Source organism: Mastacembelus armatus, chromosome 2, assembly GCF_900324485.2.
Source record: "Mastacembelus armatus chromosome 2, fMasArm1.2, whole genome shotgun sequence".
NCBI classification, from domain to species: Eukaryota; Metazoa; Chordata; class Actinopteri; order Synbranchiformes; family Mastacembelidae; genus Mastacembelus; species Mastacembelus armatus.
The window spans coordinates 6,259,249-6,281,156 of record NC_046634.1 but is presented as its reverse complement, the minus strand read 5'-3'; the positions used below and the strand labels follow the sequence as shown (position 1 = coordinate 6,281,156).

The 21,908-nt window shown below is 38.1% G+C and overlaps 1 protein-coding gene across 5 annotated transcripts in view; it reads left to right on the top strand.

Annotated features, from left to right (window-relative positions):
* Window positions 1-21,908, top strand: part of LOC113127186 (fibroblast growth factor 14-like) — a 73,651-nt gene that overhangs the window by 19,748 nt on the left and 31,995 nt on the right. For 3 of the 5 annotated variants that reach the window (XR_003295392.1, XR_004463196.1, XR_003295393.1), the window contains exons 3-4: window positions 13,498-13,608; window positions 17,438-17,541. Coding sequence is in view for 1 of the 5 variants with exons in the window: in XM_026301558.1 (XP_026157343.1) it covers window positions 5,624-5,816; window positions 13,498-13,608; window positions 17,438-17,541 (408 nt within the window). In the remaining 4 variants the exon portion in view is untranslated. Of the gene's footprint in view, window positions 1-5,190; window positions 5,817-13,497; window positions 13,609-17,437; window positions 17,542-21,908 lie in introns of those variants that run through there. The other 2 variants (XR_003295390.1, XM_026301558.1) reach the window with 1 other exon arrangement.

Genomic DNA, 21,908 nt, shown 5'->3' with positions numbered 1-21,908 from the left:
ATAAGAGTTCAAGCTTGTTTTTCTTCAGTTAGGTATGAAATTACGTGTCATACACAACACCAAAAGTGTTGCAGTGATGAAACACTTATCAGAAAATATTAGTCTCTACACAACTATGGCCACAGAAAACTATGGGATTAGACAGTTGTACACCAAAACAGTGCTGTATAATATTACATCCAAAAAATTAAGCCTATACTGACCATGTTTAAAGAAACAGTTCAACATTTTGAGCAACACTTATTTGCATTCTTTACCTGAGTTAAATGAGAAGCTCAGTACCAATTTCATGTTTCATAAAGCAAGCACAAACCCTCTACTGTGCTGCATATCTAATGCTGTTTTGTGGGATTCAAAGATCAGAAATAAACAATCATCTTCATCCTCCCACAGACAACATGCTCAGTACTTCTCTGAAGGTAAGCAAGCAGTCAGTTTTGGTGGTATGGTGCCAGAATGATACAATAATTCCTTTTGTCCTTAGGGGCGTAGGCAGGACTTCTTTTTTGGTGTTTGTCAGAAACAAAAGCCTGAAAATGTCAAAGACAGTCTTGCTATCAGCATCTTACTTCTGCTGTATTTGTCTGGTTTCATTGGGTTTACTCACATTCATTTGCTTCTTACAGTGATTTTTTTTTTTTTTTTTTGATTAAATTACATCTGGAAGTCTGAAGTAGCCTCTAGAGGCTATAGAAACCAATAACAAACATAGCCTGTAACCACCAGAGCCCTTTTTGCTCTGAGTGTTGTTTGAAACCTGTTTACCCGGGATGTCTGTTCCCTAATGGAACACTTGCATCCTTCAATTTTGGCCTAATGTACACCAGGGGGAACATAAAGAGTTCTGCTGCTGCATGAAGCTGAGCCCTTACACTCCTTTTTTCATTTTTGTCCCTGTTGCTTAGAGATTGTGTGCACCTCAATGAACAGAGCGATAGCTATTGCAATTCTTTAAACTTTACCAGTAGTAAGGTGAAAAAAGGATCTTAATAAATAACCTCTGAAAATAATCAGTGAACCTACAAAAAGAATTAGATATTTTGTGCACAATATATACATTCAAGGTAGGTACAACAGTGTGGGATTTGTGTAAGTATAAAAGAACTAAAGTGTGAGATAAAGAGGGATTAAAGAGGATAAGGGTGAGTGGAGCTTGCTGTTCTCTTTTAAAGCCTAAAGAGGGCACTGCTGCCTCTGTACAGACAGACATTCAATAGAACTGAAAAGAATAGGAGTGTATATCTGTGTGTGTTCTTGGGAGAGAAATGGATGTTTAAGGCATTTCCTTTTTCATTCATGCAGGGTATTGAATATTTCTGTTCACATGCTTGATCTGTGTGTGCGCGTTCTTGTTTGTATTTGTATTTGTGTGGGCAATCCATGTGCTAAGAAGTTGAAACCTTTGGGATGGACAGAGGATTTTGTTGTGAGGAGATGAATAGTGGAAGAAGTGGATGGGGTGCAAGTGAAGAGCTGTGTCCCGCCTTGCTGGGATGTTATAAAAAGCAGTAGAAGAGATGAATTTTAATGGAAATGTAGCTTTGATTTATTCATAAGTCCTTCATTCAGACTGACCTGACCTGAATAAAACAGCGTACACACCTCCTCCTCATATATATATATATATATATATATATATATATATATATATATATATATATACACACACACACACACACACTTTTATTTATTTATTTTTTTCCCTGCTGTCTGGGAGAGAGAAATGCGAGTGAGATATATTTAAATAGTAGTGTGTCAGCAACATCAAGAGCAAAAGAAGGAAAGTCTGGGATCTTGTCTAAGAAGCTGGGTTTATCTGCTGAAAGGAAGAGATCCAGGGAGATCCAGTCAGACTGCTACTGCTGTTGCGTCTCAGAGTCTTTGTTTATAAACTATAATAGTACAAAGCAAAGAAAAATATATCACCAAGAAACTGAAAACATAATGCCATCAAAATTTTAAACAATTTAAATTTTCCATGACACAAATCTGATATGCTCTTGTCTCTCTCTGGTATAACTCCATTTGATTATTGTAGTTTTAGGTAAGGAAGCTTTTCAGTCATTCAGGCTTTATCTTGTTGGTGCCGGAACCCACACTGCTAGTCATTATTATGTACCCCACATATTGAGCTACTGCTGTGTCACTGATGTAGTACTACTAATATTGTTATCAGTGAATTAGTGAATTATTGTTGGGCTTATGCTCATACTCATGCTCTGGTGCCACCTAGTGGGTATGAGAAAAGGCATAGGCCTACATGATATTTTTGGAAAAAACTCTTCTTGTGTGTGTGTGCATGTGTGTGTGCGTGTGTGTGTGTGTGCATGTGCGCGTGTGTGCACTCACTCACACACACACACCAACACCCAACACATTCACACAAAGACTCGGAGAAAAACAGCGACAGAAAGGCTTTTCTCTATCCATGGTGCTGAAATATTTTGGTTCATGTGTTCTGACCTGCTTCTGATGTCCTGTAGCATCTGGGCATCTGATTTTTTTTTTTTTTTAATTGCTCATGTTCCACCTGCTGCCCTTGGCTGCTTTTTAGATCCCCACAAAAGAGACATAATTACTAAAGATGCTTATAAATACATGTTTATTTGGGAGGGCTTTAACACAAAGAATTAAAATGCAGTCAATATAAGCCACAAATGCATGTTACAAGTAGTCATTTTACTTGTTTCAACAGTAATCTGTGGTCATTTGCACTAACATACATTTAACGTAAGAGTGTGCTTATAGCAGCAGTTTGTATTAGAATGAAAAGGCTTTATCTTGCTGGGGAAATGATTGAGGTCAGCACATTGAATGAAAAATGATTTAGATTGTGAGACATCTTATATGCAAAGTTGACATTTGAGACTGACTGGACTGAGGGGGGGGCAAAGATGTGATATTTTTGATAATTCTTGTGCAAAATAGGAAATTATGCCTTATTGTATGTCACCATAGATATTGAGTTGTAAAAATTAATATCCAAAATCAAGTTAAGGCCAGACATATTTAACCTTAAACCAAAGTGAAGTGTTTTTATAAAGGTATCGAAGCATACATTGTCCCTGCAACTTATAAGTAACACTGCTCTTAGAATATTTACAGGGAATGACACTTCTCTGAAGTGTTGAATTCATTGTTCTATGATGAGAGGCTCCACTCTGTCCTGAAAAACCCACTCTGCCAAACCTCACTGTTCATTAATCATTGGAAGATCGATTTCAAAAGGATTTGGGATTTCCTTTGATATCAGTTGCCACAGAAGAAAGGCAAAATTGCATTTCATTGTTTTTTTTTTTTTTTTTTTTCATTTCATTGTTCTTTGTGTCCAGCTGTGTCTCAGACCAGCTCTTTAGTCTGCAGAGATGACTGACCTACTTGCAACACCGGATTGACCAGTTCATTCTGGCTTGAGAAATGAAAGCAAAACTTAAATGTAACTTTTAAGCCTTACTTTACTATATGTATATATATATAAGATACAATCTTAATCTCATTGTTCTAGTGCACTTAATTTAGTTAGTTACACTGCTAAAAAAAACTCATTGGTAAAATTACAGGCTACTGACCTGATAAATGTAAGTGTGCTGTAGCCAGTGCTGTAGTATAAGCTTACTGTCTGAAACCTGTTTGGAAGGTAAAAGCTTGTGAATAGAAGACAGGCAGGCAGCCCACCAGTTTATCAGCCCATCAATCTAGCCTGCCTCCTGCATTTTTAAAACCATTTGGTCAGACAGCCTGCCATGAGCTGAATACAGACAATAGGAACGTGTCTGATGAGTTAATAAGTGCACCACATTTTATTATCTGTATTACCTTTGTAAACATATGACTTACATTATTTACTTGTCAGACTAAAATCAAATTATTATGACAGGATTGAAAAATGTTGCATATTATGGATTTTTCAGTGGTGAGTGAATAAATGAAAACCGTATCAAACACAATTTACTACTAAAAGCATATTATTTTGATATGTCTAAAAACCTGTTTGAATGGACCTAAAAATATACAATACTGAAAAATATTGAATTTAATGTAAAAAAATCAAAGTTTTAGTCGAAGAATATAAACACCACAAAGGTTGCTAAAATTCTCTGAAACCATATAGACGTGACTTATGCAAAAATTGCAGAATTGTGCGCTGGTATGGAAAGTGGAAACAGTTAAGAATAAGAGTCGTTTTATATTAAGACCATCAAAAACTCTGGCCTGCTTGAAATACAGCAGATATATTGCAGCCCACAAATAGCACTTTAGGCATAAAGGATCCAATAAACACTAGAGAAGACGTTCCGTGTGTAAAACACTACTGAGAACGTCAAATGTTCTATCCGCTGTGCCATCGACCTATGTTTTATAATAGAACCAGACTTGGACCTCTTGTGACTGGTTCCAGCCGATCGCCCCCACGCTCCACAACCCTCCAAGACCGGCTTGTACTCAGGATGATAAGTTGTTTTTGAGACCATGTGTGTGACTGGTCGTTCGGCGCGTGGCTCCAGCACCTGTACTGTTCCAGGGTGCGTCGCGCTTTCGGACGTCAACCAACCCAGAACGACAATCACGGGTACATCCGGTCGTTACTTTCAAAATAACAACAAAATATCGTTTATATGGCTTTCGTATAAAAAATATTTCCTCATTTTATGTAATATTTCACGTGCGAATTATGCTGGCTAGAAATGAAAAGAAAAACGTTTGAAAAGTCTATACAAAGAAACTGTAGGTGGATAAGAGACTGATACCAGATGGTCATTAGGAAACATTTCTGATACTGCATGCGATTTGACCATGCAGCAATCAGTGTTAATAACACTTAAAATGAATTATTAAATATAAAGAGAGGGTACAATTTTAAAAATAAGTAACAGTATGTTTAGAGTGGTAACTATTTTAATATTTTCTTTAAAATGATATAGATTTGATTAAAATTGGCCTCTTGATGGCAGCAAATGAATATTGGCCTGTGACAGATGATAGATTTTATTAAAAGGAAGCTTTAAATAAAGTGACATTAATGTACTCTCTTTGGAAAAAAGGCAGATAAGAAGGCTTTGACTTTGAAAGACAAACCGCCCATTTTCCGGTGATGCCGTGGGTGACTCGCGATAGTTTAACGCAGCTGGAAAGGCTCGCGGCGGAAAGCGCGCCCCGCGCTTCTGTCAGCGGAATACAAACGGACGAGAAGGCAGAATTGCTTTCTGGATCATTATTCTTCTTTTTTGGAGGTTTTGTTTGTCTCGTTTGTCGACCATGGGGACACAAACTGGCAGTCGGAGTCCGGTACAATCGGCTGAAGCAGCCATTCAGTGACAGCCGCTGTTATCTGACTGACAGACAGACCGGTGAAACGTGACGGACAGGTAAACCGCTGTACGGTTCAAATTAATGGCTTGGGTAATAACGACAACGGACAATATGCTGTAACGTTATGTTTTTTTTATTTTGGACTTTACCGTGTTGTGACTGAAGTATGGGGTCGTTATAACCGGTAAAGCGGAGACTGGAGGTTTGTGTCTGGGTTTGCCTGTTCTTCGTCCCCACCGGTGGACACAGCTGAAGAGACTGGAGACACGGACGGACACAGGGCAGTTTTTGTGTCGGCTGTTTCGGCGGAGACATGGCAGCGGCCATCGCCAGTGGTTTGATCCGGCAAAAGAGACAGGCGAGAGAGCAACACGCCCACCGACCGACTGCTCACCGGCGGCGGAAGAGCCCCGGTAAGAAGCAAGGGCTGTGCAACGGGAACCTGGTCGACATCTTCTCCAAAGTCCGGATATTTGGCTTGAAGAAGAGGAGGCTACGGAGACAAGGTGCGGATGGAAATGGGGGGCGGATAAACGCGCACATCCATGCACACAGACAGTCGCACGCACGTAAATATATTGATATGCATATGCGGGCGCCTTCACACATGTAGAAACCGCACGCATTCACTTTTACGCACGGCGGCTTTGATACACATCCACCTTCACACGTGCACGTCCTGGCTCGTGCACGAATATACACTCGCTCCCGCTCATACAAGCGCACACGCCCCAATCATACATAAACACAGACTGACAGACTGGCCCCTCTCTCTCCTCTGTGGTGACACATGCAGACACTGTCATGTCTTGTAGTGCCCTATGGTTCAATAGTTTCCAGGTACATCCATTATTGAAGCCACAGATTAGTCTGTCTTGTCTGTTTCTCTCTGTGCACCTCCTCCTCACCCTCTCATTTTCAGCTCATAATTCAAAGTGCTCTATCACCAAGATCAGACTTTGCCTTAACATTAGGAAAATGGCAAATGAAAACACAACAGTGACAGCAAAACTAACACCTCTCTTTTAAAATTACTTTTGTCCATGTTATTCTGATTTTTCTTTTGGAAAAAAACACAGAAACCGATTTCTATTCACTTGGAGGTCAAAAAGTCAAAGAAATTTTCACTATACAGATTTCAAGTCCCTCTCGAAGCCAAATTACCAATGTTGTTAAATCATTGGATGGATCTTGTCAATGCACGGAGAAGTAATTAGATATGGAAGTGAATGCAGATTACTGAGAATGTTATGATTGTGTGCTATGGTGAGCGTTCAATCGCAGAGGCGTTAAGTGCTGTTGTAATCAGTTGATTGTGTGAGAAACCATCAGGTGATGGTGTATGGAGCAAGGATGAAGGGAGGAGATAGAGGCAGGAAGTGAAAGGAGGAGGAGGTGCTAGAGGTTAAGAGAACATGAGGAGTCGTATTGATATGAACTGGTTTTCACCATTGTGGTTTGGTGACTGGCAGGAATTTGTGGTATAAGAGAGCCAGCTCCAGATCTCAGTGGAACCTGGAGGTCATCTCCTTTTTTCTCGTCTCTCTTTCCTTCACTTACCAACTTTAGTATGTCTGCATTTTTGCTCCTCGCTACTTCTTTATTCTCTCTATCTTAATCCTTTTTCCTACCTTCAATCTCTTCATGCCTCCATCCCTTTTTTTCTTTTTTGGAAAGAATATATAACGTATAATAGCCTTCTTTTATTTTTTCCTTTTCTTTTTTTGTCTCCTCTTGTCTTTGCTTCGATTTCTTCATTTGTGTTCCACCCTTCTCTTCCTCTTTTCCCTTTGTCACCTTTCCTTAACTCCTTTCTTCTTCTGATCCTTGGTTCATTACCCTTCCTCTCTCTACCCAATCCCTTCCACACACCTTAGATCTTTTTATCTCTTCTTCCAGATTCACCCTTTCTTCCTCCCTTCTTCCCCACCTACTCCTTTCCTTCCTTCCATCTCTGCCTCTGTATGTTCCCAGCTGTGAGAGCTACTGGTCAAAGCTTGGCAATGTCCACAATCTCTGTGCTCTGCGTGTGTGTGAGAGAGAGAGAGACAGATATTTGCCAGCATCCCCTACTGTCTACCAGAGGTTTTGTGAAGGAGCGGAAGGCAAACTCATCTCAAAATGCTATTCAGTATTCATTACATGATCAAATATTTGTAGCATAAATGTGAAGACTTTTATCAGCTAGAGTTGGTCTGACATGGAGCCAGAATAAACATTTATTAAAAATGTGATATGAGTCCACTTCTAACATGATGTAGGTTCTGTCTAGTCCACAGCTCTTCTCAGTGTTGTTAGTAATTAGATGTCTGAGTGGAGAATTCATGGCATTGGTGTGGGAGGATTTTTCGTTATTTAAATCCTGCAGTGAAATCAGACACACTGACGAGCTGTGAAACCACCTTATACTTCATTAGTCTGATTTTGAGTGAAGAATTTGATTGTGACATGATGGACAGGATTTCCTGTGGTAAATTAAAAGATAATCACTACCACCAAATATTGACCTTTCATAGCTTCAATAAAAACTTAAATCATGTTGTAAAATGTCCATAACAGGCAGTATTTTCAACCCACAAAGTTAGTTGTGAGAGTTATTCAGTCCTTAAAGTACACTCCCTGCTGTGCTTCTAGGTCTAACTCAGTTAACATTCAAAGTCCAAAAGTATATTTTATATTATAATTTGTACATTTACACATCATAGATTAATATAGAAGATATGACACTAAATACATTTTCCTCAGACTGTGTGTCACACAAGAACAGAGAGACTGAAAGATGACTAATTTCTGTCTTTCTGCAGCGGACAGTGTGTTCTGATTTCTGATCTGACAGACAGATGCTGGGCAGATGACACAGCTGTCAGATAGAATGATATTTACAGGAACAGGGAGAATGCAGGAACTGACAATTTTCATAACTGAGTAATACGCCAGTAATGTTTTTTTGAGTGTTTGGGTTTTTATATTTTCCATAGCCATGAGGTGGTGTATCCAAATGTCTTGTTAATCAGTTACATTGTTACATATTGACTCATAAAACACCAAAATTATGGCTGCTGTGATATATAAGACAAGTATGTAATTTCTTACACATAGGATGACAAACAAAAAAATCTGTCTCCTGTCCAAAGCTCTTGAAAACGGCAACAAAATAGTTCCCTTCCTGAAACACAACTAGAGCAGAAGGAAGGACGTTTTGCGAAAATGTGTAACACTTAAATCGTTATGCAATAAGCAATAAAACATGAAGTGTCTTCAATTTCACTTAAACCACAAAACAAAGAAAGTCTTTGCTCTTCAGGGAGATCATTAAACTGGCCTGTTTCTGTAGTTAATGGCAGTGTACCAGAATGTAATTGTGCACACAGAGATCTTTGACTTTTCATTAAATTCTGCTTTATATAAGGCTTTGCTTTGGAGTTGTATTTTAGGAGACAATGTGTTCTTTTTTGTCTCACCAACAGGCTGTCAGATCATGTAAAGAGAAAAGCACAAATCTCTTTGTGTAATGCAGTGTTGTTGTCATGCCATGACATGATTCAGTGCTTTATTGCACAGAAAACGTTGCCTTTTGCTGCTGGGTGCATCTGTACACCTTATTGCCACTTGCACTGGCCTAACTCAGACCAGACATTTTTCCACAATCTTTCAGGGTCACAAAACCCTAAACCACAATTAGTGTATGTGTCAGCTCCAGGAAGGTAGTGGGAAGAGTTCAAGTATCTCTGGGTCTCATTTTTAATTGAGGGTAATTAGGAGCATGAAATTGACTGCTGGTTAGGTACTGCAGCTGTGGAGGGAGCTGAACCATAAAGCTCTCAGTCTGCCTATTTGTTTATGTTGTGTCCCGTGCTCACCCATGGTTATGAACTCTGCGTAGTGACCGAGAGGATGAGATTATGGATATGCCAAAATAAAGATTCACCGTGGAGATGAGGAGTCTAGTGATGCAAGAAGACCACTCCTGTTGCTGTTTCTTCTCATTGATAGAAAAAAGGTGCATGTTTTCAGCCATCCGGTCTTTGAAATCTTTGTAGACTAAATAAAATACTGCATAAAAAGCTCATTCAAGGCTGCAAATATGTTCTTAAGAGGTAAAACCTCAATCAGTATTTTCTTAGAACATGCATTAGACAGTCTTTCCCCAGCTGGTCTCTGATGACCAGCAGATTCCCCAAGAGGAACAAGAGGCAGGCAAAATAAAAAGACATCTCCGTTGTTCTGTTGCTATGTTGCTTTATGAACCTGACCCAGACACACACCCAGAAAATAGATGGATGAAGAATTATGTTAGTATACCAATACGAATACTCTGGCTCTGTACTTAATGCTGTCAGCTATGTAATTTGTACAGGGTGTTCCCCTGCCTTTCAGTCATTGCATAATAATAAGCAGGTATGGATAATCGATAGATGATGCCAGTGTTTCCCTCAACTGTATTCTTGTTAATGCTCTAAAAGCATCTGAAAATGTAACAAGGCAAAGCAGCATTAAAGCTGAGAATAATAATGATATTTGGTGCAGTATATATATATCAATATAATGTCTCATTGGAACAAATTCAGGTTAGAGATTTTATTAGTGTAGGTATGTATTTAAAGAAGCTAGCTATTTGCCATATCAAATGTGAAGGACATTTAGTGTAGCTGAACTGTCTGAATGCAGTATGTGGAGTTTAACAAGAAATTTGCCTTTTTCAGCAGCTTCAGTGATTCTCTAATCACTGTGATGTAAATAATTGCTGTTCATGAATTCTTCACTTGGGTTTTTTTGTTTGCTGAGATGAATTATGTGTGTAAAAGAGAGAGGAATTCAGAAGGTCTTTGATGTGATGCATCACTTGTACCCATGATGATATTTTATTGTGTGTTAAACACTGTTTTTAGACTCAGACTTGACAAATTAACAGACAATATGAGTTGTCAAATGAGTTTGGCTGCCTGACGTGCTGACTGATTTATCAGATCACATTATTGTGAAAATATAGCCGTGTCTGTCTGTCTGTGTGTATGGGGGAATACCCTTCGACTGGAACAGTCTGGAATCACGAGACTGTTGCCATAACAACGCGAGAATGGGAATTTCCCTAGTAACAGACAGGATGTGGAGATTCTGGGAAGAGTGGGAATATCACCTTGACAACTATGGGAATGTTACTGTGGCAACACCTGGCTATGTCAGGTTGGAGTATGAATTAATAGATAACTGGATGTTAGATAGGTGAATAGACACATGAATAGATTATAAGTTGATGCAGCAGGACAATCCCCTGTGGAGAATTATAGATTTTTTTTATCCATTATAGCAGGGAATTATCCAAACATCAGCAATAACACCATTAAAATTTGTAGTGGTACTCATAATAGGACATTATAAATCTACATCACAATAATGATCACATAAAATGTAAAATGTAAGTCAGAAGACATAAATATACCAAGGTTAGTACAGGATCCATAATATTAATTATGTATATTTAATTTATTGTCTAGCCCTGGAGCAAAACAAAATAAAAAAACATATAATACAGAATTTAAAAAATACATTTTTATATTACTATATGATGTAATATGTAAGAAATCAAAGTACAAAGCAAAAGGTTTTATTCATATAATGAGTCACATCTGTAGTCCTAAAAATAAAGGTCACAGAAGAAGACATTTTATACAGCTTCACCAGAATTCAGTCACTCAGAGAGAGTGTGTAGTGGCTAGCTTCATTAAAGACGATGTATATTTAAATTTCTATTACTTAGTGTGGAGGATTAGGTTCAATATTATTTAACCTTTTTTGATATTACTACTAAAACAACACTTGAGTTTCAGTATTGATGCTGAAAGTTTACTTTTTTTTTTTTTCCATATCGTTGAGAAATATAAATGTTATATGCAAAAACTTGTTTTTTCAGTCAGTTGCATGGCCTTGAAAATTCCCGGACGGCTGAGTCACACCACCAGCCAGTAGAGGTATTCTGATATTACATGCTGCCACTGAAATGCACCTGCTGTTATATATCCATATCAGACAGGGTTTTAAGCCAACAGAAAGACAGATGTATAAATGCAAAGCCTGGCTGCCAGGTACACTCTGTGCTGTACCCCCAGTTCTAATTCAGCATAAATTTAAAATAGAAAAATACATTTTACATAATATTTATAAATTAATAAGCTGCAGATGCAATATTGGCGATGTGACGCATTCCAGAAAACAACAGACACTAAGTAACATTTCCAGCGGCTTCTTCAGACCGTGCGTCACACAAACAAGGAGAGAGTGAAATGTGACTGATTTCAGTCCATCTGCAAGAGACTGTGTTCTGATTTCTGTTCTGACAGATTGATGCTGGGCAGGTAAACTATAAAGAAATGTGTCAAATGCCACAGCTGTCAGTTGGAATTATATTTAGTTAATGCATGAAAATATAGACTTCTGTATTGTATTGAGACAAAATAAAAATGCAGTTGCAGTGAGGATTGTGTGCTTATCTATATATATGAACCAAAATCAATATTCAAAATATATCTAAATTTACAAGAATATTTTGACCTTGTGATGTGATGTGTGTCTGTGTCTTGCTTGCGATTTGTATATAACTATGTTACTCCTATTACTGGAAAATTACTACCAACAAATTTAGTAGATGCCGTTGTAAACTAACTAAGATTTATTATTGACAGAACTACACAGCATGCTAAGTAGTGTGGTGGGATTTTGTTAGTTCGAGTGCTGGTTACGAGCTTCACAGCTCCTCTTCCCTGCTGCACAAGATGGATCCTTCGCAAAGATGGAAAACACCCTTGCCTCTCTCTCTCTCATACACATACACTCTTTATAAACTAGGTCAGTCTTGGCTTTTTTCTGTCCCTGTGCATTAGGGTATGCCTTTACACTTTCACTCTCTGTCTCTCACACATGTTCAAAGGGAATTCCCACTCTGCTTAGAGCTGTGCCAAAGAAGGTGAAGGCACTAACGTGTGTTTTAGAGCAGGAGAATGGGTGTGGTCACATGTAAGTGTATGTGAGGAGTCATATTAAGTGGTGTCGCCAATCAATGCAAGTGTGTATGGAAAAACTGGTATCTACAGCAGAAGATGTAATGAGAGAAATCATGACAGAATGGAAAAAGCTTGTCTCTACCTGCCAAAACGCACTACTATGATATGTTCTATCCCTGGTTTAGTCAGACTTTGAGTTGTCCAAAGTCTTTCTGTCCTTCTGTCAGTCTCCATCTTTATCCAGTGACTCAGCCAGTCTCTGTCCTCCAGCTTCCATCTCCTCTCTCTTGGTCTTTTTTTTGTGTGTTTTCAAGCAGCTGTAGTTGTATTCATTTTGTTTTATTTCAGTAATTTCATAGTTGATTGCGTGATACAAGAACCGAACAGCAAGAGGCAAAAGTAACCGCTCTTTAATTGTAGCAATGTGCAATAGCCAAGAGCACCTGTATTTTGTAATTAAAATAAAAAATCTGTTTTGGCATAACAATGATGTACTCCTGTTTGCAATATTAGATATGTAATTACATAGACATCTGATCTTGAGCCATTGTGGATTTAGCAAAATCCAAGGTTTTCTGGCAATAACAGATGTTTCTGAGTATAGTGTAATCATACTTGATTACAATATCATACTCTTGAGGTAAATTGCTTTAAGTGGGAAAAATCATTAGAAAACAGCACATTTTGATGCAGAGAATCATATCTACAAACCAGTATATTGGTCAATAGATATAGTCAACAGATTACATGTCAACTACAAAGCCACTATAAGACTGTTTTTTACTATTAGAGGTGGAGAAATAATTTATCAACGTTATTCAAGTGGAACAATGATGACGAAGGGAGGATTAGTCCAGGAATCCTGTAATGGATTGGATGTGCTTCACTAGTCTCTCCACAGGAAATCCCTCAGGATGCAGCAGGTCACAGGTGGTCACATTGTGCTTCTTTAATAGCAAACCTCAAATGTGCCTGCTAGGATGTGTGCAGAAATTGAATTTGGGGAACATATTTCTACATAAATCATTTATAATTTCTTCTGCTGAGGCTGATGAAACTTATTTGAAGTTTTGCCTCATTTTATTTTTGTTTGCTTGTTCATGTTTTAAGGCTGTATAGTAGCTGATTTTAAATATGTCATTTAGTCTCTTTTTTTCAATTCTCTTTGTCTTTGTCTGTTTGTTCATAGAACCACAGCTGAAGGGCATTGTGACCAGATTGTTCTGCAGGCAGGGCTTCTATCTCCAGATGGGCCAGGATGGAAGTCTGGATGGGACCAAAGACGACAGCACCAATTCCTGTTAGTTGACACACCACTCACACACAAATCTACAAATTCTATCCATATACTGCTAATTTGCACCACTATTTATGATTTGGTTAGGTAATAATGCCATCTGAATTTTGTTTTACCTTAACACAAATGACAAAACACTTGTAATTAACGTATTGTGTAATATAGAACATATCTACAAGGTCTTCACTTGCTGTACATATACTATGACTACGCCATAACGTATCTGCTCATAGCAAAGAAACAATATTTTTGATGATTATATCAACAAAGAAATAGGTGAAATATTAAAAATGGCTTTTATTAATGCCTAAACATAACCACGCATGGGACCCATAAGTGAATCCAGGTCACCAACATCAAATTCTTGCACTTTGCATATGTTTTATTCACACGGACAACCCCCTAACATTGCTGTGATGACTCACTTGAAGAAACTTCTAAGAATAGCACTATGTTTTCATTGACAGTGCATTATTGTAAAACACAACAATGATAAAGAGAAAGACCAAAAAACAGCTGTGCTCAAGACAGTTGCAGGCCAAAACTAAAATTTCATCCCAGCAAAACGCATCAACAGTCTCTCTCAAGGCTAAATAGCTGTTTAGCAATGACATGTCAGTGTCTCAGTCCTCATCTGATTTCAAGAAGGTCGAGAGAGACTTATTTGTCACTGTGAAAAGGAGAGATCAGCTCGAAAGAATTAGAACAGATGATCTACTGAATTCAACACGTCACCCTAAAATTGGTTAAAAAGGTAAAGAAATTGATAGGCATTCACAGAATATGCTACCATACAAACAGCAAAAAGGCAGTAATTGTTTTTCTTTCTTGGTGTTTTCAAATACCAGCAGTTTGACTAAAAATGACAAGTGGCTACTCAGAGGATTTTGTTTTTCAGGGCTGATTTATTAGATCTGTATCCAACAAGCCTTCAGGAAGAAGCTGCAGATGGATGGCTTATTGATACATGTAGTCTTCGCTATATTCTTGTGTGTTAGTCTTGGATAAAATCATATAAAATCAGTAATCACTACAGCAGGGCATTCACTGGTCCACAGTGCCCTTTCCTCAGTGGATGAAATGGTTCCTCTCTGTTGTCCGCCTGTTGCAGCAGTGTCCCACTTGTTTACTATGATTTTATTTTTTTTTGGCGAATGTCTTCCCAATAGTTTTTGGCAAATGTCTTCATGTCAGAATTTTCTTAATTTCTGCCACAGCTCAATGTGTGCTCAGATCAAACAGAATTTACTGTGGCTCACACTTGTTGTCCAAGCTTCATTTTTCCATTTGTCTGTCAGTTTGTCTGCTTGAATCATTTTCAGTAGAGGGGAGACATCAGTGACATTTCCTGCATCATTTAAAAGGATGGTTGTTAATGTCTTTAATTAGCTGCATGCATATCTGTTAATGAAGCCTATGCATAAGTGTGACGGTGGTTTAGAAAGAGTGATATTTAACCAGGATGGTTTTACTTATAGTTGTAGTTGTGCACATTTGATACATTTCTTCTGCTCTGTGAACACTGTAAATGTTGGTTATTATAGAGATTTAACAACCATTTTTGTGCAGCCTTGATTAATGAGGGCTCTGATACCTCAGGTGTAATCAGCCTCTGATTAGAAAGAAAACCAGCAGTGCTGTCCATCGTTAATAGCACGTCCACTGCGGTGGCCTTCATTACAGGTCATTGTTGTGTGCGATTCTAAAATATCTCCATTACACAACCGTATCTAATTCTACACTTCCTTCTGCATAGCAGAATAAAACACTACAGGGGGTGTGTGTGACATTATGTGTGGATTTTGATTCTTGAAAATGAAAAGGTTCAGCCCACACTTCTCTTTACAGCTTTGTGGAGGCTAAATGAAATAAACAGCAACTTCATCTTTGATATAATTGAATTATTGTTTTCTCTTTTACTAGAGTCAAGCATGTTTTAGACACTTTCAAACCATGGATGGAGAGGAGTTGTGAAAGCTGCATTACTTGACGAAAGAAACGGAAGAAATAAAACTGTTGACAGTGAGGTCTGTAGATTATCTACAGTAACTGGGACATTGTTTTAAGAAAGACACGTTGCCGTGGAAGCAGAAATCTCGTAGGAGATTTCAAAGCCAAGCATCAAACTAACAACATGAAATAACAGCTTCTGTATCACAATGCCATGGGCTGCAGCATCTAATCGAAAAAGGAGTCAAGCCACAAACACCTGAGACAATTACACCATAAATATTTGATGAAAGCATCCCTGAGATAAGCAGTGGTTCTCAAGATCAATAGAATATATTAGAAAAGAAGAAATAAAAAATACTGGGCTGATAAAATCAGTGATTCCTTTAATCAATGAGAAATTCAAATAGAGAGGGTGAGAAAGATTTCAGTTCAATTCAGTTTATTTTTATTGCGCCAAATAACAATACAATCATCTCAAGGCACTTTACAAAAACCCCAAAAATCCCTTATGAGCAAGCCCTTGGCAAAAGTAGAGAGGAAACACTGCCTTTAACAGAAGAAACCTCCAGCAGAACCAGGCTCAGTTTGGGCAGCCATCTGCCTCGACTGGTTGGGGTGAGTGGGTAGAAGAGAGAGAAAAAAAAAATCACTGTGCAGGTTGGTGGGGCCAGTAACTGCTCATCAGCAATATACAGCTCCAGGACCAGGGAGACCTGCAGACGCTAGAGAAAGTACAGAGAGAGAGCATAAAACTACGGGAGAGAGAGGGCACAGTTAGTGTATTTAGTGGTAGCATATACATGTGAAGGGGGAGGAGTGGGGAGGAGAGGAGGTGCATGTTACTGAAAAATATTTAAAGGAAACATCCCATCTGAATTTTTTCCCCAATGTACTGTCTGCACAGAAAAATGCAAGCTTCACGTCGGATGTAGTTTGTATGATGTTTATAAATCATTTTTTCTAAACCTCTGGAGGCTTGTTCACATGCCTTCAATTCCAAGTGTCATGCAAAACAACTTTTGTCATTTCTACATTTTAAAAGCCAGTAAATGTAATGCATTACAGTCTCTGAAAACGATTTTATGTTGCTGTCAAGCTATAAAGTTTATTTTTCTTTATGAAAAGATAAAAAAAACATTTTATAGCAATGAGAACATCATAGGACACTGTGAGAGCTTTCAGCCTGCCTTCTTCTTGTAAACAACGTGACATTCATTACATGATTTCGCTTGTTCTCTTGATGAATTTCTAATGTTCTCTGTGGATATGGTGGCTGGATTTTGTTTTACAGCTATGTCCTCAAGATAATTTCTGCAAAAATTAACTCATAACTAGAACATAAGACAGTCTGGGATGGTAGGAAGTGAACAAAAACAGTGACACTAAACTTTTAAAATTACTGCCAAAGGCTATGAGGATGTGATTAGCTGTCTCTTCATTTGTCATCACTGACTACTGGTCTTAAAATAACACTGACCTGAAGCAGCCCAGAGCTGGATTATGCTGTTGAACAAATAAAGAAGCAACAACCAATTTTTAAATGTCATGGACTAAATTATGTAGTTCAAAATATACAAGCTACCTATCGTAAACCTTTGTAATGTTTTTGCACAAACTTTTTGTGTTTCAGTTGAGTCTCCTCACACTGTCTCAGCTGCACAAACTTGTCATATGTATTGCTGTTTTCAATTCAATGAATGTCATTTATTACTACAGCCGTCAATGCCACGTGACATCACAGAGCTGCACAGTAAAGAAATATTCAGGGGCTAAAAACATGTCCAATGGAAAGTAGACCACAACGTTTCAGTTCTCAGCGAAGTGTATTTCAAAAAGAGATACACAAACATAAACTCAGTTTTTCTGTTTTTGTCCTCAGCTCTGTTTAACTTAATTCCTGTGGGTTTGAGAGTCGTGGCCATCCAATCAGTGAAGACAGGCCTATACATCGCCATGAACGGAGAGGGTCACCTCTACTCTTCGGTGAGCACATGGCCACACACAGAAACATACAGTACACATATGGCCACACAAGATCTAGCAATCCCTTGTCATTTTTTTAGATGTGTTTGACATATGTTGGCACACTGAGTTGTTGGTCTTTTTGTGCTTTAGAGAGTCCTGCTGCCTTCTAGGATTTTAATTAGAGAAAAATTGACATTTATTTACGGCCTTTCTTTATCCACAAGGTGAGGATAAACATTTCACTTGCAGTAATTCGGAAAGGAATTTTTTGATGAAAACTAAATTGTATTTTAATTTGTAACCATCTTTACTTATGAAAATAATTTGTAAGGGAGAAATGGGTTGCAAGCTATGCAAAGAGGGTTGGTTATTTTCATTACCGATTCTTACAACAGTTGGATCTATGAATGTCAAATAGTCAAATAGTGAAAAAATGTCCATCCATGAGCCCTAAGCTGCTTTTTTTGTCCAATTTATAGTCCAAGATGTTTACTGTCACAGAAGACCAGGGAAAGTGCTAACGATCAGATATTAAAATTTTTGCAGATTCATTTTCCATCAGGCAGCTAATTCACTAATTGTTGCAAGTCTTTTTGTAAAGTGCCATTTGACTGTAGATATTTGCACACTGAAAACAGAATCTGAATTCTGCAAAGATATTTGTTGATAAATCAGTTTCAAAATAAACTTGTCAGAAATTAAATTGTGCAGTATTATGTTGCCTTCACAGTTCTAACACAAGCAGCCTTTTTATATCTGGACAACATGAAAGACCTCAATTTTGAGGTTTTGTTGAAAATAAATTTAGATGCAGTCTTGTTAATAGAGAGAAGGAGATTGGAAAAGATGTGTTGATAATGTTTTTTTAATGGAGTCAAGTTAGAATTAATGCTTAATATATTAATTTTTAGTTGCTTGTGTATTGTTTAGAAACAAAACTATATAAAAACCGTAAGTTGTAAACAAAACCTGCACATTAGAAAATGAAAAGCCAAATGAGTGAAAACCATGTCAAATCATAAACATAAAAAAGGAGTATACATAACATATGCAAGAAATGATTGGATAGCAATAAGAAGGAGGTGGTGAAGAGCAAGTGGCAGGGAGGAGGACACAGGGGAAGTGAAGTATGTAACAGAATATGAATTATTTCCATGCTGACTCTTCAGAGAGAGTTCACACTCTTCTACTGACATCTTTTTCTCCTTGACATCATCCCTCCTTCCACCCCTTCATTTCTTTTTTTGGGTGGAGCTGACAGGAGTCAGAGAGGAGGGGAAATGAGGTGATGGCAGAAGAAGACAGAAAAGGCAGGGAAAGGAGATGAAAGGAGGGAAAATGAAAGGGAGGGGTGAGAGGAATAAAGGTAAGGCCAGGACACATCATGAAAAAAAGAGAGGGGAGAAGTAAGAATAGACTTGGGTGGGGGCACAGGAACAGAGGCATGAGGGAAAAAAACAAGTTCAGTGAGAGGAAAAAGCAAAAGATGGAAGAAATTGATAGAAGCGGAAAAGATGGTGACAAAGAAAGGAAATAAATGGAAAAGGATGAAGGCAATGAGGAAATAGGAAAACAGTTGATATTGTGAAGGTGGAAATAGAAAAACAGTTGTCAGAGAACAAAAGACTGAGACAAAAGGGAATGAGGACAGAGTTAGAAGGAGAAAGGAAAAAGATGAAGGACAAAAGAGTTTGTAGACAAAAAGAAAGGAATCGAAATGGAAAGAAAAGAGGAAACTAGTATACGGTACAGGGAAAATTAAGGAAAGGATAAGGGAAAATGTGGAGAAAGGAATGAGAGGAGGAGAAAGGAGCAATCAGGAAGAGAGAAAGGAGATCTGTGGTGCACTGCTGGGCTTGCTCAGGCTGTCGCTGAGAGTCGCAGATGTATGAGGGCTTCCTGTAAATAATTGAAGAGGGGGAGTCCCCCCCTTCACACACATACAGAGCAGAAATCCCCTCTAAAGCTGCGTGGAGCGAAAGTGAGAATGTTTGATCATATTCCAGCAGTGACTGATATGCAGACAGCTACATGAAAATAAATATATGAATTACATACAGTAGTTCTGATTTATCACAATGTCAACACATTGTTGAATTGGCTGTTGCAAAGGTCCTGGCAGGTGAAGTGTGTTGTAGGGTGCAGAAAGGATGGTGCCTGCACCTCAGGTGATACCCATTAACTATGAGTGTATATGAGTGCTATATTTCTTTTATCCAGGTACGAACTGGAGCAGTGACGTTCACCTTTATGTATTTTAGTAATTGCTGGCTCAGGTTGGCTGGCTAGACAGCTCGTTTATTGGATGCTGTTTGGATAATCTTTCATTCTGCCAGATTAGTTATTGTGGAGATGCCAGGAAGTCGATACAAATCAGATTAGAGTTCATGTAACTTCTACTAAACATAATACAGTTGTCAGCAAACTTTGTTATAACAAGTTCAAGGGAGATCATTTGTTCAGTGTTTTGACCTTAGAAGAATATTTATGTTACAATATGTTGGGTAGTAGATGTTAATGCGTCTCCTTGTCACTTAATCTTGCAGTTTATTTTGTTTGTTTCTTGTCGTTAGTTTGGGCTAAGTTTTCTTCTGTCCTGATGGCAACTGAAGCATTCTCAGCTGCTCAGATGGCCTGAACTAAAGGACTGAGCACTTACTGTACAAGTACAAACAAATAGCTTGACATTCCTGTAAAAACAGAAATCATTTAGTAAGAACACTCTGTGACTGCACTGTAATAATTATAATCAGAACATTGTGTACAGAATACTGAATATATTTTGCATGAAAAGGTCATGAGTAATTTGTGGGGCAAATGCGTAACTGCATTCTCATTTTTGAGATGTCAGAGCTCACATTTCTCATCCCCCCATGAATATTAACAAGGTGAATCTTAAAATATGACACAGTATGAGATCTTAAATAGTTTGGAGAATGATAAGGCTTCAACTAGTAATTATGCTTATTATTGAAGGATGTTTCATTCATTTTATTCAGAAGAGAGAGAAAATGCACATCACAGTTCTCCACTGCTCAAGGTGGCAGTTTTAAATTGCATGAAAATCAGGAGACATTCAATAATATGAACCAATAAAAGCATCAAATAATCACACTTGAGAAACTAAAAACCAGATAAACTAATTGTTTTACAACTGGAGACATATTTTATTGGAGGAAACAGTAATATTTGTCAGAAGTATTTGCCATGCATTTATTATGCGTTTGTCAATATTGCAAGATAATGATCATTCTGGAATTATTACTACGATATCAGTGTTTTATATATATTGTTAACCTCTTTCTCAACAATTTAAATTTTATTTCCTTGCATGATGCATTGTCTGTGCCATAGAGCTAGTTAAGTTTAGTTTAAGCTTGGTCCTAAATTTGGGCTGCTCTGCTTTCAGCAAGAGTTTTTTATCTTCTTATTGCAAGTTGTTAGTGATATGTTGCAAACTTAGTTATACATGGTAGGACTGTCTTATTAATCTGAGATATCCAGCATCTGGCAGTGCCTGGTTGTGCATGTATGTATGTGTGGTATATGTGCATGTCTGGGTTTGAGTGTGTGTGGCTGCGGCTAACAGATGGTACAGTGTGCAATGAGCTGCTACGTGATAATTATGGAGCATGCTGGGGAAAGTGGGAAAAAATGTGCTGATTAGTTTGGGACTCTGTGTGTGTTTGTGTGTGAGACTAGGAGTGATGAGAGTGTGTTCCTGTGCAAAAGTGTGTATATTACACATGTTGAGTATGTGTGTGTGTATGAGGGTTGTTGGGTAGGTATAGGTGTCAACTGAGAGGCGAAAGAGGAAATTGACTTTTTTAGTAAAATGATCACACGTTCCCTGTAACACATCACTATAACTGCCACTCAGCCATACCTATAAGATAGAAAGATAATATTATGCTAAGAATAAAATGGTGTACATATAAATACATTATTTACAAAAAAAACTTTCCTGTTAAGAATAACAGGAACATTTAAATCAAAAGTACTTTTTGTAAACTGTTTATGTACCAGTGTGGTCATGAGACCATGATCCTGACCATGATCTAGGTGTATCTAAATCATGACCGGGGCTCCTGTATAGGGGTGGCTCTCTAAAATCTGCTTGTTTTTAAAATTTGAATTGTGCTGACTGTCCACCAGCTAAGATTAGAAATGTAAATGTATTCCTTCATGCCAGCTCCTGTGAATCAGACAGTTAAAGCCCCAGTCTGTCTGCTGGAGAGGTCCTGGGAGTCCAAACACAATCAATTCAAGGCCACCCTCCATCCATCTCTTTCATCCTCTTGTTACTCCTCCTGTTTCTTTGCTGATACTTAAATTCTCCCCCTCCACTTTAAGTACAGGTATCTTCAAGTTACAGAAACATTGTG